The sequence below is a fragment of the Orbicella franksi genome, chromosome 15 (genome assembly GCF_964199315.1).
Source record: "Orbicella franksi chromosome 15, jaOrbFran1.1, whole genome shotgun sequence".
Classification (NCBI taxonomy): domain Eukaryota; kingdom Metazoa; phylum Cnidaria; class Anthozoa; order Scleractinia; family Merulinidae; genus Orbicella; species Orbicella franksi.
The window spans coordinates 3,955,787-3,980,034 of NC_138159.1; the positions used below are offsets into that span (position 1 = coordinate 3,955,787).

General features: G+C 38.5%; 1 protein-coding gene across 2 annotated transcripts; it reads left to right on the forward strand.

The window, feature by feature from the left end:
- Positions 1-464: 464 nt before the first annotated feature.
- On the forward strand, positions 465-24,232 carry LOC145469168 (cilia- and flagella-associated protein 61-like). 2 transcript variants are annotated; one of them, XM_081452868.1, is made up of 38 exons: positions 466-581; positions 952-1,084; positions 2,075-2,225; positions 3,180-3,256; positions 3,405-3,472; positions 3,688-3,814; positions 4,303-4,370; positions 5,129-5,193; positions 5,322-5,448; positions 5,787-5,883; positions 6,357-6,408; positions 7,750-7,829; positions 8,488-8,527; positions 8,640-8,708; positions 9,205-9,275; positions 9,589-9,678; positions 9,893-9,929; positions 10,276-10,353; positions 10,897-11,034; positions 11,626-11,694; positions 11,820-11,872; positions 12,405-12,480; positions 12,592-12,642; positions 12,915-12,991; positions 13,530-13,628; positions 14,114-14,200; positions 15,024-15,280; positions 15,882-16,055; positions 16,235-16,350; positions 16,585-16,633; positions 17,138-17,267; positions 17,613-17,785; positions 19,695-19,771; positions 20,205-20,318; positions 20,585-20,688; positions 21,210-21,300; positions 21,546-21,605; positions 22,305-24,232. In XM_081452868.1, exons 2-38 carry the CDS (start codon positions 960-962, stop codon positions 22,443-22,445), a joined length of 3,558 nt encoding a protein of 1,185 aa, XP_081308994.1. In that variant the 5' UTR covers positions 466-581; positions 952-959; the 3' UTR covers positions 22,446-24,232. The 2 variants fall into 2 exon arrangements, with proteins under 2 accessions (XP_081308995.1, XP_081308994.1); XM_081452869.1 differs by lacking the exons at positions 19,695-19,771; positions 20,205-20,318; positions 20,585-20,688; ... (1 more) ...; positions 21,546-21,605; positions 22,305-24,232 and adding an exon at positions 18,559-19,677 and having other exon boundaries at positions 465-581; positions 17,613-17,815.
- Positions 24,233-24,248: the final 16 nt, after the last annotated feature.

A 24,248-nucleotide genomic window follows, 5' to 3' on the forward strand; every position in this document is an offset into this window, starting at 1 on the left:
GACTGTTGTCAGGATGCGAGATGACGTGCTTTTGTTACATGACTGGGACAACAATTATTTATTCTGTTCACGAACACGACTTTGAATCGCCTTGGCTTTGGGATTTTAACCGTGGGACCAGCCATATTTCATTGGCTATATTTTGAATACATTTGTTGACACAAATGTATTCAAAATATAGCCAATGAAATATGGCTGTTCCCACGGTTAGTCAGTCTTTATCAAGCGAAGGTCAAAATTGAATCGATGGAGGAGTACGCTGACGCCAAGATTAAGAGTAAGCCACAACTAGGGAACAGCGATGTAATTGCTGACTATTTTTATTCATCAGCGGAAATTAAAAAAAAATAAAATAAAATTTTAAAAAAATGTCAGTCGCACGGGCATAAACTGACAGTTTCATCTGGCGATGTTCCAGAGAAACTGGGTCTAGGAATGCTGTGTGGAAAACTGGGTCGAGTCTCCCAAGTCTCTTCTCTGCCAAGTTTCCCAGGCAACACGGTCTCGTTGTTGACCGTCAAAGTTCAATGTGGCGCGAAGAAGAGTGAATTGAGAATTTCTTGAAAACGTCGCCACGAAAGGTTAGTTTACCCACCAATTGTAATGCTAAGTGATTTTTCAGGTAACGTTCTCATGCAGAAGCGGATATTTGACGTCAAGAACTGGAAAATTATTTTGCTTTTGTTGGTTTTTGCTCGCAGGGACATGAGTGTCCGAGATCAGCATGTTGCAGATGTCAGTACACGATATTTTATTAGATTCAACCTTTTAACTCAGATTCTTTTTCAATGCGTGGATTCACGTTCTTAGCAAAGTTATAGGACACTTTTAATTTAACTGAAGACGTTTTCGTTTTTAATTTTGTTTCTTCCTGAGGTTTCATCGCAATGATATTTCTTCTCTGTTCTTGCAAGTAAAGTACAATTTATTGTTCTTTTTAATCCTTCTTAGCAGTGAACATGACTTCGACTCCAGAAGTCATTCAAGCTCGCCGGACAGAATCCTTGGATGCACCAGAGATTTTAAAACTTGTCAGTGCAACAACAGAGAAGCTCTTTGGCCGTGTGAATGTCGTGAATATTATGTGAGTAAACTCGACTTTTGACAGTTTTGTCAGACAAGTATGAAGCAAAATGAAGCGGATTGGAAAATTTGAGAACACGCGGGAAATGTTCTCAGTTGCATTGCTCGCAAATAACTGACATTTAGCAGTATTGTATGATACATTTGGATTAACTTAGATCCATGTATATAGATGTCCATGTATTTTGACACAAATTAAAGTTAAATAATGGAATGGGGTTATGTGACTGGTACATGTACATGTACTAAATCACTTATTGATTAAGCCAATCACTATCAGTGTTAGTTAATGTAACTATAGGTACATTATACAACCCATGCGTAAATTCAGGAAAGAGGATATGATGTCTTGTTAAATAGTCACACAAGTTGTACATTTATTTAATTTTTATCATTGTACTTTGTATTTTTATCTTGTAGAACTTTCTTTTTAGTTCTTTTGCTTTTCTAAAGCGCTTAGAACAGATCTTGATAGGAACTATAGAAACATCTATTATTATTATTATTATTATTATTATTATTATTATTATTATTATTAGAACACTGTTGACTCTTGTGTGACGTAAATTTTCAAAAATTTACACTGCCATGGTCTTGTGGTCCAAAGCACATGGTACAATAATACAAAATAAAGATTGTTGCTGTTGTTTATTTGTTGCTGTAGATAAGTAGTGGACACCATGTTGACTCTCGCATCCTTATTTTGATGTGTCTTTTATTTCTGCATGTAATCACCTGGCCAAAATTACAATGTACTTGAATTTATGTCCTTGCGAACTGTACAGACAGTGTAGATACAATCAGTTTTAACACTAGTCTATGTTTTAAATGTTGTACCACTGCATTGTTGTGACTAATGGGGCTCTCACTATTAGTTTTTCTTGACTTTGTAAATTTTTACCCCTTGCAAAATATCAGCCCATACAAATCTTTACTTTACAGTAAACTCAGCATTAAAAGCATCATTCTCAATGTTTCTCTTAATGTACAGTGAAAAAGCCAGTCTGGCTGTGACATTGGTTAATGCCAACAATGATGTGATGGGTCATGCTGCATTCTTTGATCATCCTAACTTGCCGAGTGTGGACCCAGGCAAATGGGAAGAATGGCTTCACTCAAAGTATGATTGCAAAAAATGCAATGTAAGTATACCTTAAATAAATGCTAGACTTGAACAATAACCTGAGAAAAAGAATCCCCAGTCCTGTACTTATTTTTTCCTCCTTGTAATCTGAGCTGTTATGGTTGAAGAAATCCAGAAGTTTCAGGGTTTTCCAAACTAGCTGGCTTCTTGCCACCATCTACTTTATGATCTCAGTGGGTGTGTTTAATACACAAAATGGCAAAATGACAAAATGGCCATTACATGGTATAAATCAATTTTAGATATGGTTGCTATGCTTATTAATTGAGTAAGGCACGACAAATGTTTGGTGACCAGGTTTTAATGTTCTACTTGCGATGTTGTTGGGGTAACTGGCTCCGTTTCCAGAGGCAAATTGTTGGCCTTTGACGTCATTAGCAGCAAAGTGCCCAAAATTGCAGGCGGCGATATTGTTACCATTGGAAACTAGGAAAGTTTCCTGTGGCAACACCGTAATTTTACAAGTGAGTCCAAAAGTTCACCACCAAAACTCTATTGCGCCTTAGTCAACTGACAATTGTAGTAACCCATACAATTATTGAAAGCTAACTACCTTCAAGTCAGTGATATTTAGGCTAGTCAGAGAGCCATTTACCAGCAGGCTAACTGGAGCACTATTAAGGCTAACTGTAGTGACATTTTGTCATTTTGTCATTTCATGTTTTAAGCACTCCTGATCTCAACCAGCTACATTTGTATTCTGCTGTGTTGTTCTTTCAATTCTGACTTAGAAAAGATTAGAAATTTTACAGCCACCTACTCAAACAAATAATTAGAAAATGCTATAGTGAGAGATGTTTGGTTATACAGGCCAGTGCTATACGTTTGTGTTTTAATTTTTATTTCTCCTTGGTTTGTCAAGCTCCATTGTTTTACAACTGATCGGTGAATCATAATTTTCATTGTCAAATTATTTAAGTAATTAACATGTATAAAACTTTTTGTCAACTAGCCTCTGAACACTCTCTTCATGAACTACTTTGTAGCCAAGTCTGATTTTGCATATGGTTGTGCAACAGAAATTATTAGGTGAGTACGATGCATAAGTAATTTATTTATAATAGGTTCAGATTTTTTATTTCGTAATGCTTGAAGATTCAGCTCTAATTATCCCGTCTAGTTTGTTTGAAATTTGAACTCTAGATATATGTATATATACTCATCTTTTGTTTTCCAGAACGGTGTTTAATGCTGTTCCATTCCTACATTACATTTTCCTTGTTGTACCAAGGGGAGTTGAGACAGGTAAGTCTAAGCTAATTAAAAGATGAAACTCTTTTGCTGAGAATCATTATAAGAATCCGATCATTATAAATTAATTTATAAATTTGTGTGTGTATTCTCATCAATTATACATACAAATCATGTAGTTTTTACTGATGCAAGCTACATGTTATTGTATCTTTTAGAATTTGAAGACTAATGTTTGACTTTTGAATTTCAATTTTTCTATTGTATAGGATCAACACTGACTGAGTTGTTTAAACCAATGACATTTAAGGAGAGTTTTACAGGGAGATTGAATGTTGAAGTGCAAGTCTGTCATCGTCATGATCACTGTGCCAAGTTACACATCAGACCAGCAAGGTCAGTCAGTCAGTCAGTCAGTTCTGTCTGTCAGTGAGTTGGTCAGTCAGTCAGTCTGTCTGTCAGGGAGTTGGTCAGTCACTCATTCAGTCAGTCTGTCTGTCTGTCAGTCCATCAGTCAGTGAGTTTGTCCGTCAGTTATTCAGTCAGATAGTTTATTGGTCAATCAGTCAGCCAACTTTACATCCATGGAATGATGGACAATAATACTATTTATGAATAATTAGCTGCACGGACATTATTTTTCAGCCTGTTGCATAATGAGCTGTTAACATGTGAAATCTTGCAACAAGCTTTTTTAGTTTCAACCTAAAATTTTGGACTGTGTGGAAAAATTCCCAAGTGATTTTTTAGAGGCCACTAGATTCTCCTAGCAAATTGCCTTCAGTTGTCAAATTGGAGAATTTTGCAATGAGTGCCTTTGATCTCAATCCATCCTTTCATAATAACATAATTCTTAATCATTTATTTTGCTTTGTTGTCCATAGGGTAGAGGATCATGATGACCTCACACCAATATTCAATCGACAAAGTGATGTCCTCACTTCTACATATGGTATGCAGTATTAAAGTGAAAATCTGGCCATATTAACAGGGTGGCCGTATTAACGGGATAGCTTATTAACAGGGTAGAGTCAAACCTCATGAATGGTGTAAACTGAGTGACATTTTAGCCTATATCACAATTGCACTTCTAAACAACTTTTCTTTAATAAACACTGCAATACAGATATAACGGTAATTTTTTTAAAAAAATTCAAACTTTGAACAGTACATACATATTAACAATGGAAAGATGAAACTAACTGGTTTGAGTGGTTGTATTAATGGGGTAAAGTTACAAAGGATTATGCAGGTTCGGATTTCAGAATGTGGCCACTGGCCATATTAATGGGTGGCCTCCTTAAGTAATAAGTTTTCTAGTAAGGAAACGTATGGGCGTTTTGCCAGGACAAAAAAAGTGGCCAACTGATAACAAGGTGACCGTAAGGCAGAGTTTCACTGACTTGATATGTAACCTCAGCCTTATAGGTATGGAATGCCTGAAAAGGGGTACATACATGTAGCTGGTGTTTCCAAGGATGTATTTTGTGATTGTATTTCTTTTGATGCTACATAAATAATCTCACCATAAAATGGCAATTTTAATTATTGTTATTAAAACTGCCATTATGATTGTCAGTTTGTAGCCTAACTACTTTGTAGCCTAACAACTACACACAGGGCTTGAGAGCACATATGAGTTGCAACCTTGTAAAGTAGAATTTTATTTGTTGATTGAGCACAGTGATTACCCTCCTTTCTTAATTTCAGGGGCCTTTTTCTTGGCTGAACTCATAGAGGCTCAAGATGAAAAAAATAAGTGCGTTGTCGCCGATGTAAGTTGACATCACTAGAAAAATGCACTTGTTGTAATCACGTGCAGCTTATTAGGACATCTTCAGTATTAAATTGGTAATCATGAATTGGATAATGATTAATTTAATTTTACTGATTTTGTTCTCAGGTGAAGGGCACTGCTGTCGGCTTTATGAGTGTTTGCTCAACTGTTGATGTAGAATTGCTGAGCAATTGTTTTGACCTCAAACCATTTAATGGCTTGCGAAAATTACGAGGGTTAACTCCACCCAGAGGTACGTTTACAACCGTTAATGATTTGCTTGGTATTTCAACAGGGTTTTGACTTGCAGTGACCCAATAATGGAGGCCAAGTTCTGCAGTTTCAAAGGGAGGTGACATTAGCACTTGGTCTGTCAATGTGATCACTTTGTCAGTTGGTCAGTTGTTAGATTGATTTTTCATCAGTTGGTCGAGAGGCCTTGTTTGTGAATTGTCACTGAGTGAGACAATAGCTCTAAAGTACTGCAGTTGGCAGTGAAGCATTGAGCATTTTCTTCTGAAAACATGTCAAAACAAGCACAAAGGATATTCACAGTGCAGTAAACATGCTGTTTTTGTTTCAATTTTACAGTGGCAAGTCCTGAGAAAGTATCAAGGTTGACACCATTAGAGGAGCAAGTATCAAAGTCAACTCCAAGGTCGTCTCCGATTGAACAACAAGAAGAAAGGTCAGTTGTAGCAGAAAACATCGCAATTCTAATTATGTCAAGCTTTAGGATAGGATAGGAAGCCTTTATTTCAACACGATTAGTTTTAAAGCTAAAAGCTTGTGGGGTCGTGTATAAAATAAAAGAAAGAACTAATAACAATGTGATAATAAGTAAAAATTTTAAAACTACTAACCTTATAAGAACCTGATCTATATAGACTGCAATAGTTGCCGTGTAAGTGGATTTGGTGACAGGCATTTTGTTTTACTCCTGATGAAATGGCAGAGATTATGCTAAACTTTCCCTTCATGTTTTTGCTTATCAATGGAATAGCTGTGAATAGTCCACAAAGGTGGAAAGAACTACATGTAAGTCAAGAGCATGTGTCAAAAAAAAGGTGGACCGTTTCGTAAAGCTTGTTTTTTATTAGTTCTTATTAAATTGCTTTATTATATTTTGAAATGATATCAATAATTTACCCACTTTATTAGGTCAAACGACTCCCGAACTGAGCTGGAAAAAGTTGAAAAAGAAGAAGTGCAGGTACAGGCTGTATCGTTAATTGTACTTAATATTCTATATTAAGTGAAAATTGCATAAAACAATAGATTTAGGCAACAAGAAATTCAGGCTGCCTCCCTATTTTATCAGTAGTAGTTTTTAAAGTAGTATCAACATGCAATCAAGTTACTTAATATGTTATTTAAATTTTCAGCAGAATGTTTGATCATTTTGTCCTTTAAGTGTGGGTTTTTCATGATACCTTTTTACTGTCCAGCTGTAGGCCCGGTTGTTCAAAACCACGATTAAACTAACGTCCGATTAAGCCTAGTGGTTGATTAAATTTCCTAATCGTGGGTTAGAAAACGGCTGTTCAAAAGGAGATTAATTTGCCGATTAACTAATCCGTGATTAAGCGTAAAGTGGATTATTTTAATTGATTATAAAACTTTTGTTTTCAAATGGCTTCCCCGGCGAAAAAACTGCCCGTAAAACTTAACTGTTGCCTTGTTTACTCCAACGGTATCGCCGATAACTTGAAGAAAGTTGCCACTAGCATGAAATTTTACTGCTAGCAGCACTAAGTCTATTGGTACAAGAGCATGGCCACGCTTCGTTTTTCTCCACAAATCTGCCTCTATGAGGTTTGTGATGTATTCAATGGACACTCTCCCGAATCTCTAATGAGTCCGAAGTTCTTGCTCGCTATAAGTGAGTATGTTATGATTATATCAATAACATTGTCCAAGGCGAGGGAGATGAAACAACAAGCCGGACATTTTTCTTCAAGTTTAATCGGCAGATTAGAGAGTTAATTCTCCTCCGGAGGTGAATTAAATTAAACCCGCCGATTAGAGTTTGATTAGCGCTAATCGGGCTTTGAGCAATGCAATCTGATCGCAGATTAAATTTTAATTGTCGGTTAAGCAATTTAATCCTCGATTAGCACTAATCGCGGTTTTGAACAACCGGGCCCTAGTAAAGCTTACTCTCTGAGGCAGTGTGCCCATGTCCACCGCATGGTAAAAAAAGTTTTCTTTAATTGTCATGTTTTGACAACTGCAAAGGAATCAATCCCTGAGAAGCGTAAATGTAATAACATATTTGGGGGATTACATGCAGTGGCATTCAAACTGGAGGAAACTGTAAAATAATTCTTTACCAGGGTAGAGACAAATTTATTATGAATGGCAGAGATTAAAGATTTCACTGAAGCTCTAGGACAACACAGTACTTTATCATGCTAGGGCAATACCAAAAGCCTAACAAAAATGTCACAACATGGCAAATGGGATCAATTGGTTACTGGGCAGTGAAGACAGATTACATTGTACAGTCTTGTAATTAACAGTAAACTTGAAAATCTTTGTTCTATTCCAACAGCCAACACAAGGGGCAACCTTTGAAGAAGAAAGTGCATTCTGTATCCAGCTGTTCTGCATTGATGAAAAATATGAAATGAGGTTGGTAATAACATTAACCTGTATTGATTATTGCAGTGAGGACACTCGAACCGTGAATGCTTGAGATTTCATCCCTATAACAAAGATAATAATAAAGATTTTTATAACGCTAGTATCCTGAAGTTCAAAGGCGCTCTACAATACAAAGAAATCTAAAAAGTTATCTAAAAATTAAAGACATTAGTCTAAAATAAATTGCAAAAAGGTTTTTTCTTAAAAAAAGAAATGTTTTGAGTCTATTTTTAAAGATGGACACAGACAAACTACAGTATTTCCTATTTCAAATGGTGGTACATTCCATAGTGTAGGTGCTGCCACGGAGAGGGATGTTGCGCCATATGTTTTCAAGTTATAAGACGGAGTTAAAACTGAGAAGATGAGTAAAATCTTGAAAATAATACGTTGATTCACCGGAAGCCAATGACTTATCAGAGTATTTAGCATTATTACACAGTAAAAACCCCCATAAATCTTGTACGTTATACAAAGATCCTTCACTCTATATTCACCAGAAAAATGTACCGAACAAAAGTCAAGTGTTCATGGCTAGCGTATCCTTACTGATGTAGTACATAGCTTGCCGAGGATGGTCTGTCTCAGTTTTGGCTCCATCAGCTGATGCAATGCACCAAAACAAAGCTATTATTTTTCCTTACAGGTCTATAGATTTTCTTCCAGCTGTTTTCGACTTGTTTCCAGTAAGTACCGAATTACAGCATGCTTGGTCATGTACTAAATTTTGAGATACAGCTTCAAGTAGGCATTAATTGATACAACTGAACCAACTCTACTTTTTTTTTCTCTAAACAGGAGAAAGATTACTGCATTCTCACGACGCCTCATCTTGTACCAGAGTTTCCACTTCTGCAATCATTTGTCGTAAGTTTATCTTGTATTTTTGTGGTATGTCATTAAATATCACCAATTAAACAATTTCACTATAAAAGTTAACGTTTTTAAATCTGTTTCTCAAAAATTTGTTGATTTCAATTAAACAATGCCATGAAAACAACAACGTGAAATGACCAAAATAATTCTGTGTGAACCAACAATGGCTTATTTTTTTTGAAGTCCTATTTCGAATTTAACATTGTGTTAATGTGATAACGTTAGGGCGGTTAAGCAACGACGATGACGACGCCAAGGACGACGCCTAGTAGAAAATGAACTCATATTTTACAACCGAAATTCGCGATTGTCTAGATCTGTTCAGTACGCCAGTGGCTCTAAAAACGTACTTAAGCGAAATATGCAACGACGGAGTTCAGTTCCAAATGGAAATACGAAAAATTAGCCGTCGTCGTCCACGTTTCGTAGACGACGTCTTAAATTCCCTATCTGCTTGCACTCAGAACCATTATGGTTCTTCTTTCAGAGAGTTACTCCAAGGAAGTACAGTACTTTATCACACGAGCTGTACGTCTTTCACAGATGGGGTCTCATTGAGTAAGTTTTTGTTTCCTTTAAAACACTGATTCTCAATATACACACTGTATGAGGTACACTATTTCTTGTAGTTTAACACTTTGTAAAATCACTGAAAATCTAGGGAGTGCGATTTTTACATTATTCCCTTTATTAAGTTTGTTGAGGAATAGTAATTCTAGTAATAGTGTAATTGGTACATTAATACCTTTTTTCGGTGGTTTTGCGTGTCTTGGCATTTTGAGGCAGTAATATGTGCTTTGTTTTATTGTTCAACATAGGCAAGCATCGTGGTACAGAAAATTCATTATTTATCTTTTGGTGTCTTTTATAGGTCATTTCATGTCAGACCCTGTACTTCAGCTGATACAGACGGGATTCGGTCAGTTGTTTCACAGCTCAATGGAGCAGATATAATAATGAGGTAAACAGAAAAGACATACCTCTTTGACTAACCAAGTTCGAGGTCCGTTCTGTAAGTTATTGACCCAATTTTCCCCTTTCGATTTATGGCTTAAGTGCGAAAATCTAATAAAACCAAAGTTGTTGTGGATACATGGAAACCTATGATCCCATTTTGTTTCGTACTGCATCAGTTACTTCACTGACGAGTCTGTTTTTTCTTTTTTTTCTTGCAGAGATGTTCAACAGTACAACAGTGATCGGAGAGACGCAGTATGTATTTTTATATCCTGCCAAAAAATTCTGCTTCATCTTTGCCAATCCTGCGCTCAGCCTGCCATCGCAAACTCTTGAGGGGAACCAAAAATCGTTTCGGATGGTGGGGGCCCGTTCAAAGTAGCTCTGCTGATAGAAAATGAACGAAAATGCTATTGAAGGAAGAGTGATTTGTGTTCAAGATGGTAGGGATACGAGATAACCAAGCTCGAGAAAGCGACATTTAAGAGTACATTAAGTCTAAGCAATACCGAATGCTGCCCTATTTGATCCTTAGTTTGCACGAATAGTTCGGGAGTTTCTTTTTGATTCTAATTCCTTATCGCTTAACACATTGTTGCAGGATGGCATAGAAATTCAATGTTTTGTAGCACAGAGTATGGATCAAGTTGTGGGCGTTGCACTTCTCAGACGAGAAGAGGTATGTGCAGTGAAGACATTTAAAGTAGCAGATATGAACTCTTAGTTTTAATTTTGCAGTACACCGATAACGTTAAAATTTTCGGATCCAAACGTCGTTGAAAGCCCTGTATAAGAACACCTAACACTTCCATTTTAAAGTGAGAAAGGGCCATTCCCGATCAAACTGTTTTTAATAGCAGACAGGATAAGAGAAGTACATGTAAACCAGGATTAAAGGATGATTTGCCGAGCGGCAAATTAACTATAGGTGGCGGAGACCAAATTGTCTGCTGCCTAGGGAGGGTGGTAGTGAGGGTGGAGGCATTCGGGTTTTACAGACTGCATGTAAATTGATTTGTCAATAAAGAGGTCGTTTTCTACCTTACTCGGAGCATGGTGCGATATTTTCTAGCTTACATCTGTCATCTTTGTAGAGGACTTATTTGATTTCAAAACTCTACAACATATTGATTGGGTGAAAGAAAGTTCATTCAGTTCCAAGGTATTGATTTAAGCTACGTAATTTCAACACTTAAATGTTTGTATTTTGTTTGTTTTGCAGGAGATAGAATACATCCGTTCTCATTTTAACATTGAGGACTTCATCTACTTCAATCACCACAAAAGAGATGAACATGCTCATTTATTCCATTTTGCTCTGAATCCTGTATTCCAGCAATACTCCAAACACTTTCTCAAGGTACAAAACACATTCTTTGTTGTGTTTCATTTCAAATTTTTTCGTCCCCTCTTTCCTCGCGAGAGAAGCAACTAAGATTCGACCTAAAAAAGACTCTAGCTGTACTTTGCAGTTAGATTATGAACTGGAGATTTCTTTCTCGTGATAGCTGACGAGGGCGCAGCTCGAGTCGACTATCATGCGTAGAAAACGAGAGCGAATAATTTAATTGTTTCAGTATAAATCTACTAGTCGCTCAAAAGTTAAACAAAAATCCTCTTAGACAGTTCTTAAACCCAAAAAAGAGACGGTCATTTTGTCAACAACCGCTCATTGCTACGCTACTCACTCACTATCTACAACAGAATAGATGGTGAGTAGCGTAGCCAATCAGAGAACGGCATTCGTGATAGAACGCTAGTAGAATAGATTTAAATTTAAGCGTGTTAGACTTCAACACAAAGTGACAACCAATCATTCTTGGTAGAGCTTCTCGATCGAGGGAAGGCCTGAGTGCTGGTGCGTGGAAAATGTATATTTATTTACTCAAGGCATGGTAAGGTCAGGAATGTTCAATTGTTAAGATAAATATATATTTTCTTTTCAACGCAGGAAGTGTTAAGACTGGCCCACAAATCCTGCTTGTACTATCCCGTGTACCCGCAATACGCGACACAAACAGTGAGTTGATAAGAATTGAGCTTGTATTCCGTAACAAAATGATGAACATTTTCGCCTTGAAATCTCTTAGCCCTAGAGCGTAGCTTGAACCGAAACTTCAGCTTTCATTTTTGTTTTGTTTCCAGAGTTCCAAACCCCACACGACTGTGACTGCCCTAAATGACCTGGTACCGATCAGGTAAGTAAACCTACTTTTTTTTTATGACCACTTCATAGATCATTTTATGTTACAGAATTACCAACATTGTGACATATTTAGGCCCGACTGGAGAAATTTGAAAACGGCGTTTTCACTCTGAAAAGGCATCAAATGTTTTCCGTCCACAGTAAGCCCGGGAGAAAATGAAAACGCGACAATCACCGTTCGTTTTCGCTTTGTGTTTGAGAGAAACTCGGACAGGGAAAAAAAATGAGTATTGTAACTTCATTGTTTTCGAAAAGCTCCTTTTTCCAAATTGTTTTCTGTCCACATTAAAACGAAAAGCCGGCGTTTTCAAATTCCTCCGTTTCGAAAAGCGGTTTTGAAAAGCTGCGTTTTCGTGACGGATTAGTGTGGACGTTGCGCCTAACCATAGAAATAAAGCTGCGTTTTCCAATTTCTCCGGCGTAGTGTGGCCGGGGCTTTAATAATTATCGTAGCCTCATTTCTCCTTTTGTTTTCTAGCCGCTGTTAATGAAATCGTTTTTTTTTTTTTTTTTTTTGGCAACAGAGCTCGTCGCCAAATCATTTACCCATTAGATGAACTTGGTGGAAATGCCCCGTCACAACGGATTTTAGCAAACAAGGTATCTTGACGGACTTTGTTTTTTTGTCGGATATACGTGGTTTGGATATTTGGATGTTTGGCTAGGGATGAATGTTTCGTAACGCTCTTTTCCTATCTTACAACTCCACAGGAACCGTTTTCCTTGGCGCATTTGAACAGAAAGCTGACTTTGGAACCAAAGGTAAGATTAAGTTAGAAAATGGGGCAGTCACTGTCAGAGCAAATGGATTGTTACTTTTCACAGAGATGATACGTACTGACTGTCGAGTTCTTCAATTGGTGAAGAGAAATGATCGCGCATCATGCTTTAATTCATCCCAACAATTTTTCAATGAATCAAATCTAGGACAAAATTCATTGGTTCACCTTCTAAGACACAGTGTCGCCAGTCGAGTCACAAGAAAATTAAGGAACGTTTTAATCTTAATATGTTTGTGTTTTCTAATTCTGCAGGTCACCATCAATGCTCGCATTGTAGTTGTTGGAGCATCAGATGTGGGAATCTCTTTCCTTGAAACTTTTGTGTTTTGGTGAGTAAAAGTGTCAAGCACTCTCTCTTCCTGACAAAGTCAAATTACGTCTCCTCCTAACAAATTTTCATGTAGTATTATGTGTGTTCTTAGAATGGCAGTCTTTAAAAGTTACTTCTAACACGAGAATCGAGCCTAGACGTTTTGTTTAACGGAGAACTACTTTAAAATTGTCACCACACTACTCTATGACTGCATTATGAAGCTATATAGCCTGCCAGCAGGCTCACGTTGGAGCACAAGCGCGAGCGCGAAATCGAGCGGCTTCACTTTCTTGGCGCCTCTTCACCAGACTCTTCCCGCGGGATCGCTTCGCTTTTCGCCGCTCGCGCGTGTGACTCAAACGTGAAGCTGCTCGCAGGCTAGAGGCTAGAAAAAGTACTGTTTTTCAAGGAAGCACTGAAAAAATGTATGAAGTCTTCTGAATTGCCCATTGCTTGTTAACGAATTATCATGCCTCAGTCTTGGAGCTGAGCAAACATAAGTATATTTATTCCTGTAACTTCCATTGGTAAGTTGTATCTTATTTCATTTGCAGCCCACATCTTCGTTTTAACAATCTGACGCTGGTCTCTACACATGGAATGCCGGGCCAATTGAATCCCGATGAATTGCGTTCAAAATGCCTTCCTTCAAGGTATTTGTTCTCAAGACCGTAACCTGAAGTTCTAAAAAGTCAGAATTTGGGCTAAACTACAGAATACAGGGCTACTTTTAATCATCCAACAAACGAGCCGGATCGTTTAGCTCGTTTGCTCCTTTGCAATCCACTGCCGAGCAAAACGAGCCACTAAATATATAGACGTTATAAGGACTTAACGCATATAAAGATTATTCCTCGTTCTTTTATCCACTGCCGAGCTAAGCGAGCCAAACGAGCCACTAAATATGTAGACCTAGGACTTAACGCATATACAGGTTATTGCTCGTTCTTTCATCCACTGCCGGGACAAACGAGCCAAACGAGCCACTAAAGGTATGCAACTTCAAAAGTGGCTCTGTATTGCGTAGTTGCCCTGTATTGTAGTGTTTTTGACAGTTAGGGGCCTGACAAATCCAAAAGTCTGAAACAATGTTCGAGATTGAGAGAAGTGCTAATGGCTCGCTGTGCTTTGATTGTAGTCAGTGCTATACTCAAGAGGATTTGGTGCACATGGCGTTGGAGACCTGGGTCAAAATTGTTGAAGGGAAACTCATAGCACTTGACAGGTAGGGGACTGAATGGCCACAAAAAAGATTTTCGATTTTATGAAAATTAAATTTAAAATATCCCTAGACTAGTCAGAAAACCGTCTCTAGTACGTCACCAGAGATTGAAACCAGGATTTCGAGTTTATAAATCTCTTCTTGGAAGATGTGGTATCGTCACAATAACAAGTAGATTTTAATCTTGTCATACCAACCAACATCTTCCGTGAAAGTCATTCAAAAAATATCAGTGGAATTCAACTGGTGATGTTCATTTTAAATGTGCTAAAATAAGTTCTTGGCATCAACGTTTTCGTGAGGACAACATCCAAGCCACTAAACCTTACACAATGTAGTTTTAATCTTAATTAAACGTTTTCAAGTTCACCGTTCGCAGATGATGTTCCCAACTTTTATATTTTTACCTTGTTATTACCTCTTCAGCGCCCATTTCTTTAAAGTTTCCTGTAATTTAAAGTTACGTTTAGAGGTGTCTCATGGCGATGTAGTGCGTGTGGTTTAACTGTAGATACCTAAACCCCGAAAAACAAAATTCGCTTTGACTTATATCTTTCGAAAGATGATTCGGCCGCTCGCATTTAGAGGTCGTGACAAATTCGACAATTCATTTTATTTTAACATTCTTGGAATAATATGATAGCTAGCTTTAATTTGATAAAGTGGTTTAGGCATCTACAGGTTTAAACCAGACGCGCTACATCGCATGGATGCGAGACACCTCTAAAGGTACATGGTAACCCTAAACTAAGGTAATTTATTTTATATCTACCGTATGAACATCATGTAACAGCCGTTCTCTGTAATCTTTGTTGACTCTATGCAGGACCAACCAAGTCATAAAGGTGACCGGGGGAGCCTTTGTTCCTTACGACTACCTCATCTTATGCACTGGGCAACAGTTTCAAATCCCAGTTCCAACTGGTGCTGATATCTCCACTCTGGTCACTACAAGTGAGGTGGCAATACCCAAAGTGCCACGGTACACGGGCCCTCTGCCCTCAGCAATCTTCACTATCACTACTGAACGGGACTGTGAGAACGCGTTGAACTATATCCGGGGGGACTTCCTTACAGGGTCAGGTAGGTTGAGGCTTGAATAGCTTTATTATTGTAACTTCTTTATTTAGTTACGGGAGAGGGTCTGGAGATTATTGGCAGGGGGGCTGGGCTTACAGAAGTAGCCGTTTACAAGGCGGCTCTTTTCAGTGGAATAACCTATAGTACCTTTTCATTCTACGTGTAACAACAGCAAAAGGGGAGCAGTTGTTCAATTAGTTATTATTAATGTGCACTAATATTCTCAGCAGTAGACGACGACTAGTCTCTCGCTCGCTAAGTCCGTCGTGCGTCCGCTTGAGATCCTGCCAATAATTTTTTCGCGGTTTTCTTTCGCGTCACGCACGACGGATAAGCGAAAAAGGGACTACAGTTAGCCTACTTAGCAGCGAAAATATAAGCCAAATAGGGAAACTTAAAAAACTGTTAGGACACGTCGGGGGCCAAGAGAAAACAACTTAACATACCGTTTATTACCAGCTCGGAGTTTCACCACCTCTTTCAGGGCTGTTCATCGGGACAAATTCAAAGTACATGTAGAGGTCTAAAGAACCTGGTTGGTCAACATTCAGTGTACAACAGAACAAACCTTTTTAAAAATACATGTCAAACTCTTATATTTCAGGTAATGCTCTCGTGTATGGGAACACTCTGGAAGCGTTCTCCATGGTGCAAACACTACTCGCTGTAGGAGTCCCTGGATCACGTGTTGTGCTCGTGCAGCCTCCAGTTTCGATACCAACCTGTTTTAACAACCCGTTTGTCGAGGACGCGGTAACCGCTGCACTGAAGGAATGCGGTACGTTTCGGCTAAGAATCCATTGCCTTTAACTTTAGTTATAGTAATTTAATGCTACATAAAACAATATTCTTCAATTGATGGTTTTCCTTTTTTTTGAAAGGGAAGTTAGATAACGATTAAACTTGAGAATTAATATGAAGGGTTAATTGTTGGCTGGTTTGTCTTTCTCATCTTAGGTGTCGCGTGTCATGTCGGCTTCACACTCGCCCAATGGAATGACGGGAAGTTTAATGAGCCTCTGTCACGTGCTACATTTACATCAGAAAACAAACCACTGAGTGTGAACTGTGAGGTAAAGTTGTTTCTTTCTTCGTTCTTTTGTTACAATTTTATGGTCAATGTCACAAAATCCTTGTTGATTTGATTTCTTCTGCACTTGATTTTCACAGCTCGTATCTCGTTTCCTTCGAGTTGGTGCTTTTGTTCTCGTTTTTGAAAGCGTAACTGGAAGCAGTGCTAACTTTTGATCGATTATCCGTCTTGCTTTGGTTTATTTTTTCACGTGTCATTGCGTTTTTCTTTTCAGGCGTTCTTTTGCTTTCAAGCCAAAAAAGTCGACTATGACGCGTTTAAAGGTACAGCTTTTCCAAACCTTTTAGTTACTTACTGCAGAAGCATTTTTTTTTTGCTTGTTTACAAAGTTTTGCTTTGTAAAAGCAACAACAGGCAGACCTAGATGGTGATTTTTAGGCTGTATAGTCCATCAAATATTTTCGCTCGCGTGCGATTGGTTTAAACGCGTCACGTGACTAAATTTTCCCCGGCTAAAACTGGGGAATATCTGAGTGACAATTTTCAAAACCGCGCGTGTTGCGAAAAATATTTGAAGGATAATAACACAGTAGCCTCCATTTGGCTCGAAAATGTACTCGCATAATTGTCCTTGGACATTATCTGTTCCTCGAAGATCACAGTTTTCCTCGAGCTACGCTGTCGGAAAACTGTTCGCTTCTCAGAACAGATAATGTCCAAGGACAACCATCCGAGCATATTTCGCGCTAAATGGAGGCTATTGTTTATTTATGCGTCCCAAGCATATCAAGGATTGTTGATGATGGTGATTTTTTTTTTCCCACTAGCTATCAATGACAGCTGCCTAGTGTTTGATGGGAGACTAGTCATTGATGCAGACTTTCACACCAATGACCCTTGTATCAGAGCTGCTGGGCCGCTAACCAAGTTCCAAAGAAGATACCATGCGGAATCTTGGCAAGTTTTTAATTATCATGACAATTATCATTAAATTATGACAAGATATCATGATTATGATTATGATTATCATTAGTACGTAATTGCAATAGCAACCGTTAAATTAGAGGACGATCGAGTGCAATTACTACTTTTCAAACTTAGCACGCCAACCTCCCCTTGTGTCTAGGTAATCCTTTCTTTTAGTAGGAGTATTTTTTCCTCCTTTGTATTGGAGGCCCACTTTGCCTAATACCAATTTGTCACATTGCACCAGCTTATCTGATACTATTAGTAGTCTATCAAAGTGAAACAACTTATTAATATTTATTCTTGACTCTCTCTTTGCTTTTCAATGACTTTCAGGACTCATGGAAACTTCAACTCTAAAGAGGTTGGCGAGGAACTGGCCCAGTCTCTGTTGACCCTGTTTGACCCCACCCTCGACGGGATGCTTCTTGACACGGAGACATCGCAGGAGCCACAGCTCCTTATACCCATGTACACTAAACCAAAGACAGTCTGCACTGTACTACCAGGTAAACATTGAACAAAAGAGCGATGTCAGGGTCCGAAATTAACTTTTTTCGGCAGGCGCCAACTGGCGACTGAAATTTTTTGTGCAGGCGCCATATGGAAAAATGTGGTCGCCAAAAAGTGTCATTAAAATTTTTCTTTCGTAGCGAAACAAAAACCAAAATTTTTGGTCGCCACGGGTTTGCCGGCAAAATATTTGCATTCGATGTAATCAGGACTCAAACCAGTGCTGAAATCATCTTTTGACCACTTTGACAGATCTACATTTCCACCGTTTGATGCCCACAGAATATCTAAATCTTCATCTAATTTCTTCGCGGATGTTCCGTCTCTACTTTGTAATAAATTACGGAAAGATTTAAGAACATCTTTCGACAACACATCGCCTGAATAAATATTCACGGCGAAAGAACGCATGGGGCTTCCTTTGCTCCCGCAATACGTATGTTATGGGAAACCGCTGAAAAAACATGGCGGCGAAGCTTCACGCTGATCGTAGCTGTAAAACGTTGTGGTAGATTTATAATAACAGGAAAATCGGTTTTATACTTCAAAAGCAGCGGCAAGGTAAAATGGAAGTGACCAATTGGCGGGCGGCTTTGAATTTTATTTTCATCGATTTGGCTGAAAATCAAAGTTCTTGTTTGTGTAATTATCGTGGCATGAAATAGTTAATCGCCCGCTGGCGACCAGGTGTAAAATTCTGGTCGCCAGTGCAAAATTTTTAGTCGCATTGGCGACCAGGAAAGCGCAATTTCGGACCCTGGATGTCTAGTTACAGGGTCTCTTTAAGGGCTGGGCGTTGGGCAAACTGACCAGCTGTGAGGACGATTTGACCATGTGGGTTTGACCATCCAGAGGAACGTTTTCTAAAAAGAAGTTCAGTTCAAACTGTTTTACCCGCCTGTGAAAACCAGTTGCCCTCATACTGAAAACGTTAATGAAGCCCCTGAGCTGATTAATGTAGGAGCCATTTGGCAAGGCAGGGCACCTTTTCTGAGGTCTATGTTTGTCTGTTCGTGAGCCGGTACTTCCCAAAAACGAATAGCAGTAAACTGTGCATTACGACAATACAAGCAGTACGCCAAAACGCACAACACTGAAAACAGTGAGTGGAGACTATCCAAGCTTGTCTTGTCGCAATTTCCACAGGTTGTTTCGCTGTTCTTACTGTCAATAATTGTCAGCAGATATCAAATGTTAGAGAAGTCTGTAATGTTGTCCGCGCTCTCGGCGACTCTGTCGCCGGTTTGGCAGTTTGAAAACCCCAGATAATCGTACGAGGGGTCGTTGCACCCAACTCTTTCAAGTGATTGAGACAAGAACTATGTAAACTTGAGAATGTTTAGAATTGTATATGTGTTCTGCTACATTGGGAACAAAGTAGATTCATGATTTCTAACCAACTTTGAATGCTCTGATTCAGTTTTGGAATACTTATCCAGATTTTCGTGGACAGACGTGGCTTCGTGGCAATTCATTGTATGACGGAAAATTAACCAAATTAAGCAATTGGAAACCAATATGCTGTGTTGATTCTAGTCAATACCGTGATTTATTGGAACGGTGATCGTGCCGTATCACTTCTCGATAATTATGTCACTGTGCTATGTTGAAACCGTATTAACCGGTAATACCAGTCTAACTGGTAACACCTGCTACAGGTGTTACCAGAATTTGAACCAATATAGAAAGTTTATTTATTTGTTTAGGCCTGTTTTCGAATAGTAGACGTTGCTAATCATTTCTCCCGCCAAGTCTTATGTCTGAAGCCATGGCTTCATGAGACAATTAATTGTACTATACCCTTTCAATATGCAGAACTGGTATCTTCGTAGCTTTATCGGAAACTGGATCGCTATGCTACTGAGGCAGATAATGTAATCAAAGATTTTCTGATATTTCTTGCAGGGGGATACAATTACTTACAAGTTGGTAAACCGAGTCTGAATATTCCGCTAGATGCTCACATGGTACAACCTGAATATGTAAGTACTCTGGAGTGCGTGATGTACCATGTATTTTTTAGGTAACGCAAGGGGCGTGACATTAGTTTGAACCCAGGAGTATTAGTAGTTCGTCTGGTGTGATCGTCTTGGTGAGGGGAGAACTGTTGCTGTTGACGGACGTTTCGGCAATCTGAGCGCAAATCATTTTCAGACTCTAACCTCTAGACCCTGAAGGTGACACAGGTTGTCGAAACGTTAGCCACCAACCACAGTTGTTTTCGGAACTACCCTCGCCCAGGCGAACACACTAGACAAACCGTAAGGGGCGTGGAGTACACAATCTAGAGATGCCTGAGACGTTGATTGAGAAACGTACGTTTCTATGAGCGTCAACCGTTTTCGTTGGATTCCATTGGTTCAATCTTTTCCTATTCTACATAGAAAAACTGCTTTCTCTTGATTTTATCTATAGGGAAGAGAACTTGTAACAGGGAGCGCCCTTGAACCAGAACAGCAGCAGGGCTATTTCCGCCTGCACGTTAATCAGCACCATTCCATAGAGACGATCACGTGTTACACTCGCCAGGTACGCATTTTGAGCACGTGATCACAAGCGTGACTTCCTGAACATTTAAAGGCATTTTGTTCGCCCTTTAAACAATGGAAATCATGTTCTTGATTTTGTTTGTGTTTTCTTGTATAAATGGTCAAGTTCATTTTCAAATGGGTTGGGAAGGAAATGTTTTGATTTTAGAAACTTGTTGTGGCATTAAGTGCGTCATGCACCTAAAGTTCTCTTTTGTTGTCTTGGTCATTGAAGTGTTTTTTTTTTTTTTAATCTTTTACCCAAAGGTGCTTGATACAAGCAATCTTGTGTGCCTGTTTGGCCTTCATGAGCGATATCTAAACAACCTGCTCCAACGATTCGACGAAGGGCTTATAAATGATTTCTACAGGTAACTTAATTAGTAGTGTACAGAAAGGAGTAAAACTTGGTGTTGCACAAGATATTGTTCCGCAGTTGGTTAGTTGTTGTATTTTGGTATGGACCCCGTTTTTTGCTTGCTTGGTCAGTCTATAACCCGTAAGCCTTCAACTAGTTGGAATTTTTAACAAGTTTTCAGTTCTGTTTACAGTATTTGTTTCTCGATTTGTGGTGTCTTCAATTAAGACAGCAGTGCTAAATACTTTAACACTTATTTATATTATTTCGTTTGCGTGATTTATATCTCAATTTTTTGATGTGTTGATATTTTGGTCGCCTGATTGGGTTGTTGTTTGATTGACTGATTGATTGATTGAGTGATTGATTAACTGTTTTAGTACAGCTCAAGAAGACACAGTCACAGGATTATAAGTGTCATACTCCATGTGATGTGATACACCACGAAATTCTCACTATAAGCAGTAAACAAATGTCAGTCTGTAAGTAGGGAGAATTGATATATTGAAATTCTGAGACGTGAATTCTTTGCAGTTTCTTCCGTGAGTCCTGGTGTCTTGCCGTGTTCCACGACAGATTTAAAGATTTCAGAGACGAAATCAGGGAACTTCTCGTCGCAAAACCTGTAAGTAGACACTTCAGTGCCTAATGGGTTTATAAGATGTGGTACTGACCCCTAATCTATGTGTAAACATCAAGCAGTTATTGTTTTTTGACTGTCAGGGGAAAATATAATTAACACAAAGGGCGAGAGTAATCAGGCCCTTGGTTTTCACGACATTCTAAATTTATGTTGCACGAGAAATATTTAACGAGAAAAGACTTAACTCGAGGAGAGACACTAACCCAGCCTATTCCTCTACCCCTCAGTCTGCGGACGTCCCGTCCCTGGAGGAGAAAGTACGCAAAATGATAGACGAAGACTTGGTGGTGAGTACCTTCGATGCATTCTTGTTGATAAACGAGTTTTCTCCTGGCTTGCGTTCAGTGTTATTACTTTTTAATTGTCTTTCTATTAAGTAGAAGAAGAAACCCCTAGTCCTTTCAACTCTTCCTCTCCTTAAAGAAAATCTGAAACGACACCAGCACTATCTTCAATAGCCTTCATTTGAATGGTGTCACCTAAAAGTTTCACCCACAAACTGTGCAAATTTAGAACCACTTTAGGCGCAGTTAATAGCACCACATAAAGTGGGGTTTTATTGACACACTAAAGTTAACAACAATCTCTACAGCATAATAGTCGGTCCCACCTGAAAGCACGAATGGTAAGGTTTCATCCACAGACTTAAAAGTTAGAACCACCTTGTACACATAATAAATAGTAAGTACTGCTTAATAGCTTTATTTGAATGGTCACCCACTAGGGTTTCATCCACAGACTTAAAAGTTAGAACCACCTTGTACAGCATAATAAACAGTACCACATGAAAGTACTGCTCAGTAGGTTTCATTTGAATGGTCTCACACTAAGGTTTCACCCACAGATGCATTAAATGATTCAGTTATTAACCTTGGTAGTTAAATGGGTAAAAAAGTTTTCTCTTGACAAAAGTTTGAAAGAAGTTTGATTTCTAACCAGGTCTTAGAGAGGGTCGGTTTTTAACGCATTTTTCTTTTAAATTTTAGTTATCCAAAGACCAGCGCCGTGTCCTCACGGACTCTTACGTAGCGTCAACTGCAAAGAAAACAATCGAGCAAAGATTGCTGGGATTCCTCAGTTACAATTCCAATCACTTACCCATGTATGCCAAACCTGGCATGGTGTGATGTCTTACGTGACGTCAGATTTCCTTTTGTGTATATAGGTGTCATGACATATCTGTACTTTTTTGTGACGCCATTGTTATGCAAGACTGTTGTGACAGAGAGCATGGCAGACTTGAGAAACTTGCCATGTTTTGTGTAAATATTGATAATGATTTGTTTTTTTAGTGTTATCAGTTTAAAGGGAATTGATCTGGAAAACTGTTATATCGGGGTTTAGCTATGTAATATTTATAAGTATTTGGGTGTTCCTAACTTTACTGTACAACCTGACAAAATGTCAAAATTGTATCACTGTGAACGCACGATATTTGCGTCACTTTCGTTGGTTTGTTACGAATGGTAAGTTGACTTATGAATAGCTGCGAAAAAATATCACTTCCTTGAGACCTCCATAAAGAGCTACTTAAGACCATGTTTGAAATTGCCCGTTACTGTTCCTGAAGTTTATATTTTATGAAATGGGATTACTCCAAATCTTCAATATTGTACTACTGCTTGCTAGTGGGGTTGATGAAGTGAGGGGTTGATCCACATCTCCAGGGACATACAATTACTTGCAAGTGGGGTTTGTGCTGGGGTGATGTCGCTTTCTGGGGTAATTCAGAAAAAAAATCTTTCGTTCAGTACATATTGTCAATGATCCAGATCTCCAGTAACATACCACTGCTTGCTAGCGGGTTTTTGCGTTGGGTTGATGCACTTTTATGGCTATGAATTATTTTCTTTAAGTGCAAATTTCCTCTCCTTCCATGGTGCTGGCGAAATGGACTTTCCTTGCACGTTTTTTTAAGCGCTTTGATAATAATCGGTTAATTACATGCGTGTCGTTACAGACAAAAGTAGTATCTAAGGGTGCTTTTCTTTGGGAAAATCTACGTTTAATCCCAAAACGGATTTTACGTTTCTTTACTAAACAGATTAATTCGAGATATCTCGATACATGGTGCATCAAAGGAACCGAGGAATCTTCGCCCAGAGTGGATTATTCAGTTCCTTTGATGCACCATGATCTGAATGATCTTGGAATAATATATTTAGTAAAGAAATGCAAAATCCGATTTTGGATGTAAGAATCCAATCGTGGATTTTCCCAAAAAACGCACCCTAAAACTGTGGTCGCAAAGTACTGCTCGAATGCAATGTCGGTTAAAGAAAATACTGGAAACATGTGTTCTTTAACCCAATTTTTGCCATTTGTAAATACAGCTATAATGAAAAAATCATTACATTTTGCGTTATTTACACTTTGCAAATGAGTGAAAATGTGGTCATCGCATGTGTAATTGCAATTTAAGCAATTGCAAACTACATGTAAGCCAGAAAAATGGAAAAAAAAAATTCAGCGCTTCAGCGGGTTTTGAACTCGTGGCCTGTGCTGTTGAGCTGCAGCGCTCTATCAATTGAGTTATGAAGACGGGCTGACCAATATGTAGAGGACAGGCTAGAAAATTTATTACATTTTGCGTTGAAAAGTTATTACATTTTTTGGTAAACACTTAATTACTTTTTGCGTCAATTTCATTGCATTTTGCGTTAATGTTACGTTTTGCGTTAATATTACATTTTGCGTTGGCCCCTATTACATTTTGCAGCATACCAGCTGCGATTTTGAAAACTGCAAAGAAACAACTGTGGACCGTCAATAAAACTGTTAAAAGTTCCATTCGTCTCTTCATGCTACATTAAAGAGGCTTAATCAGTCAATGTTAGGCAACTTCAGCCCTTACCAACTGATCATAAGTTACCGAAATATCGCAATAACGGTGTAGAAGAGCACAAACACCAACTTTCTTTTGACATCAC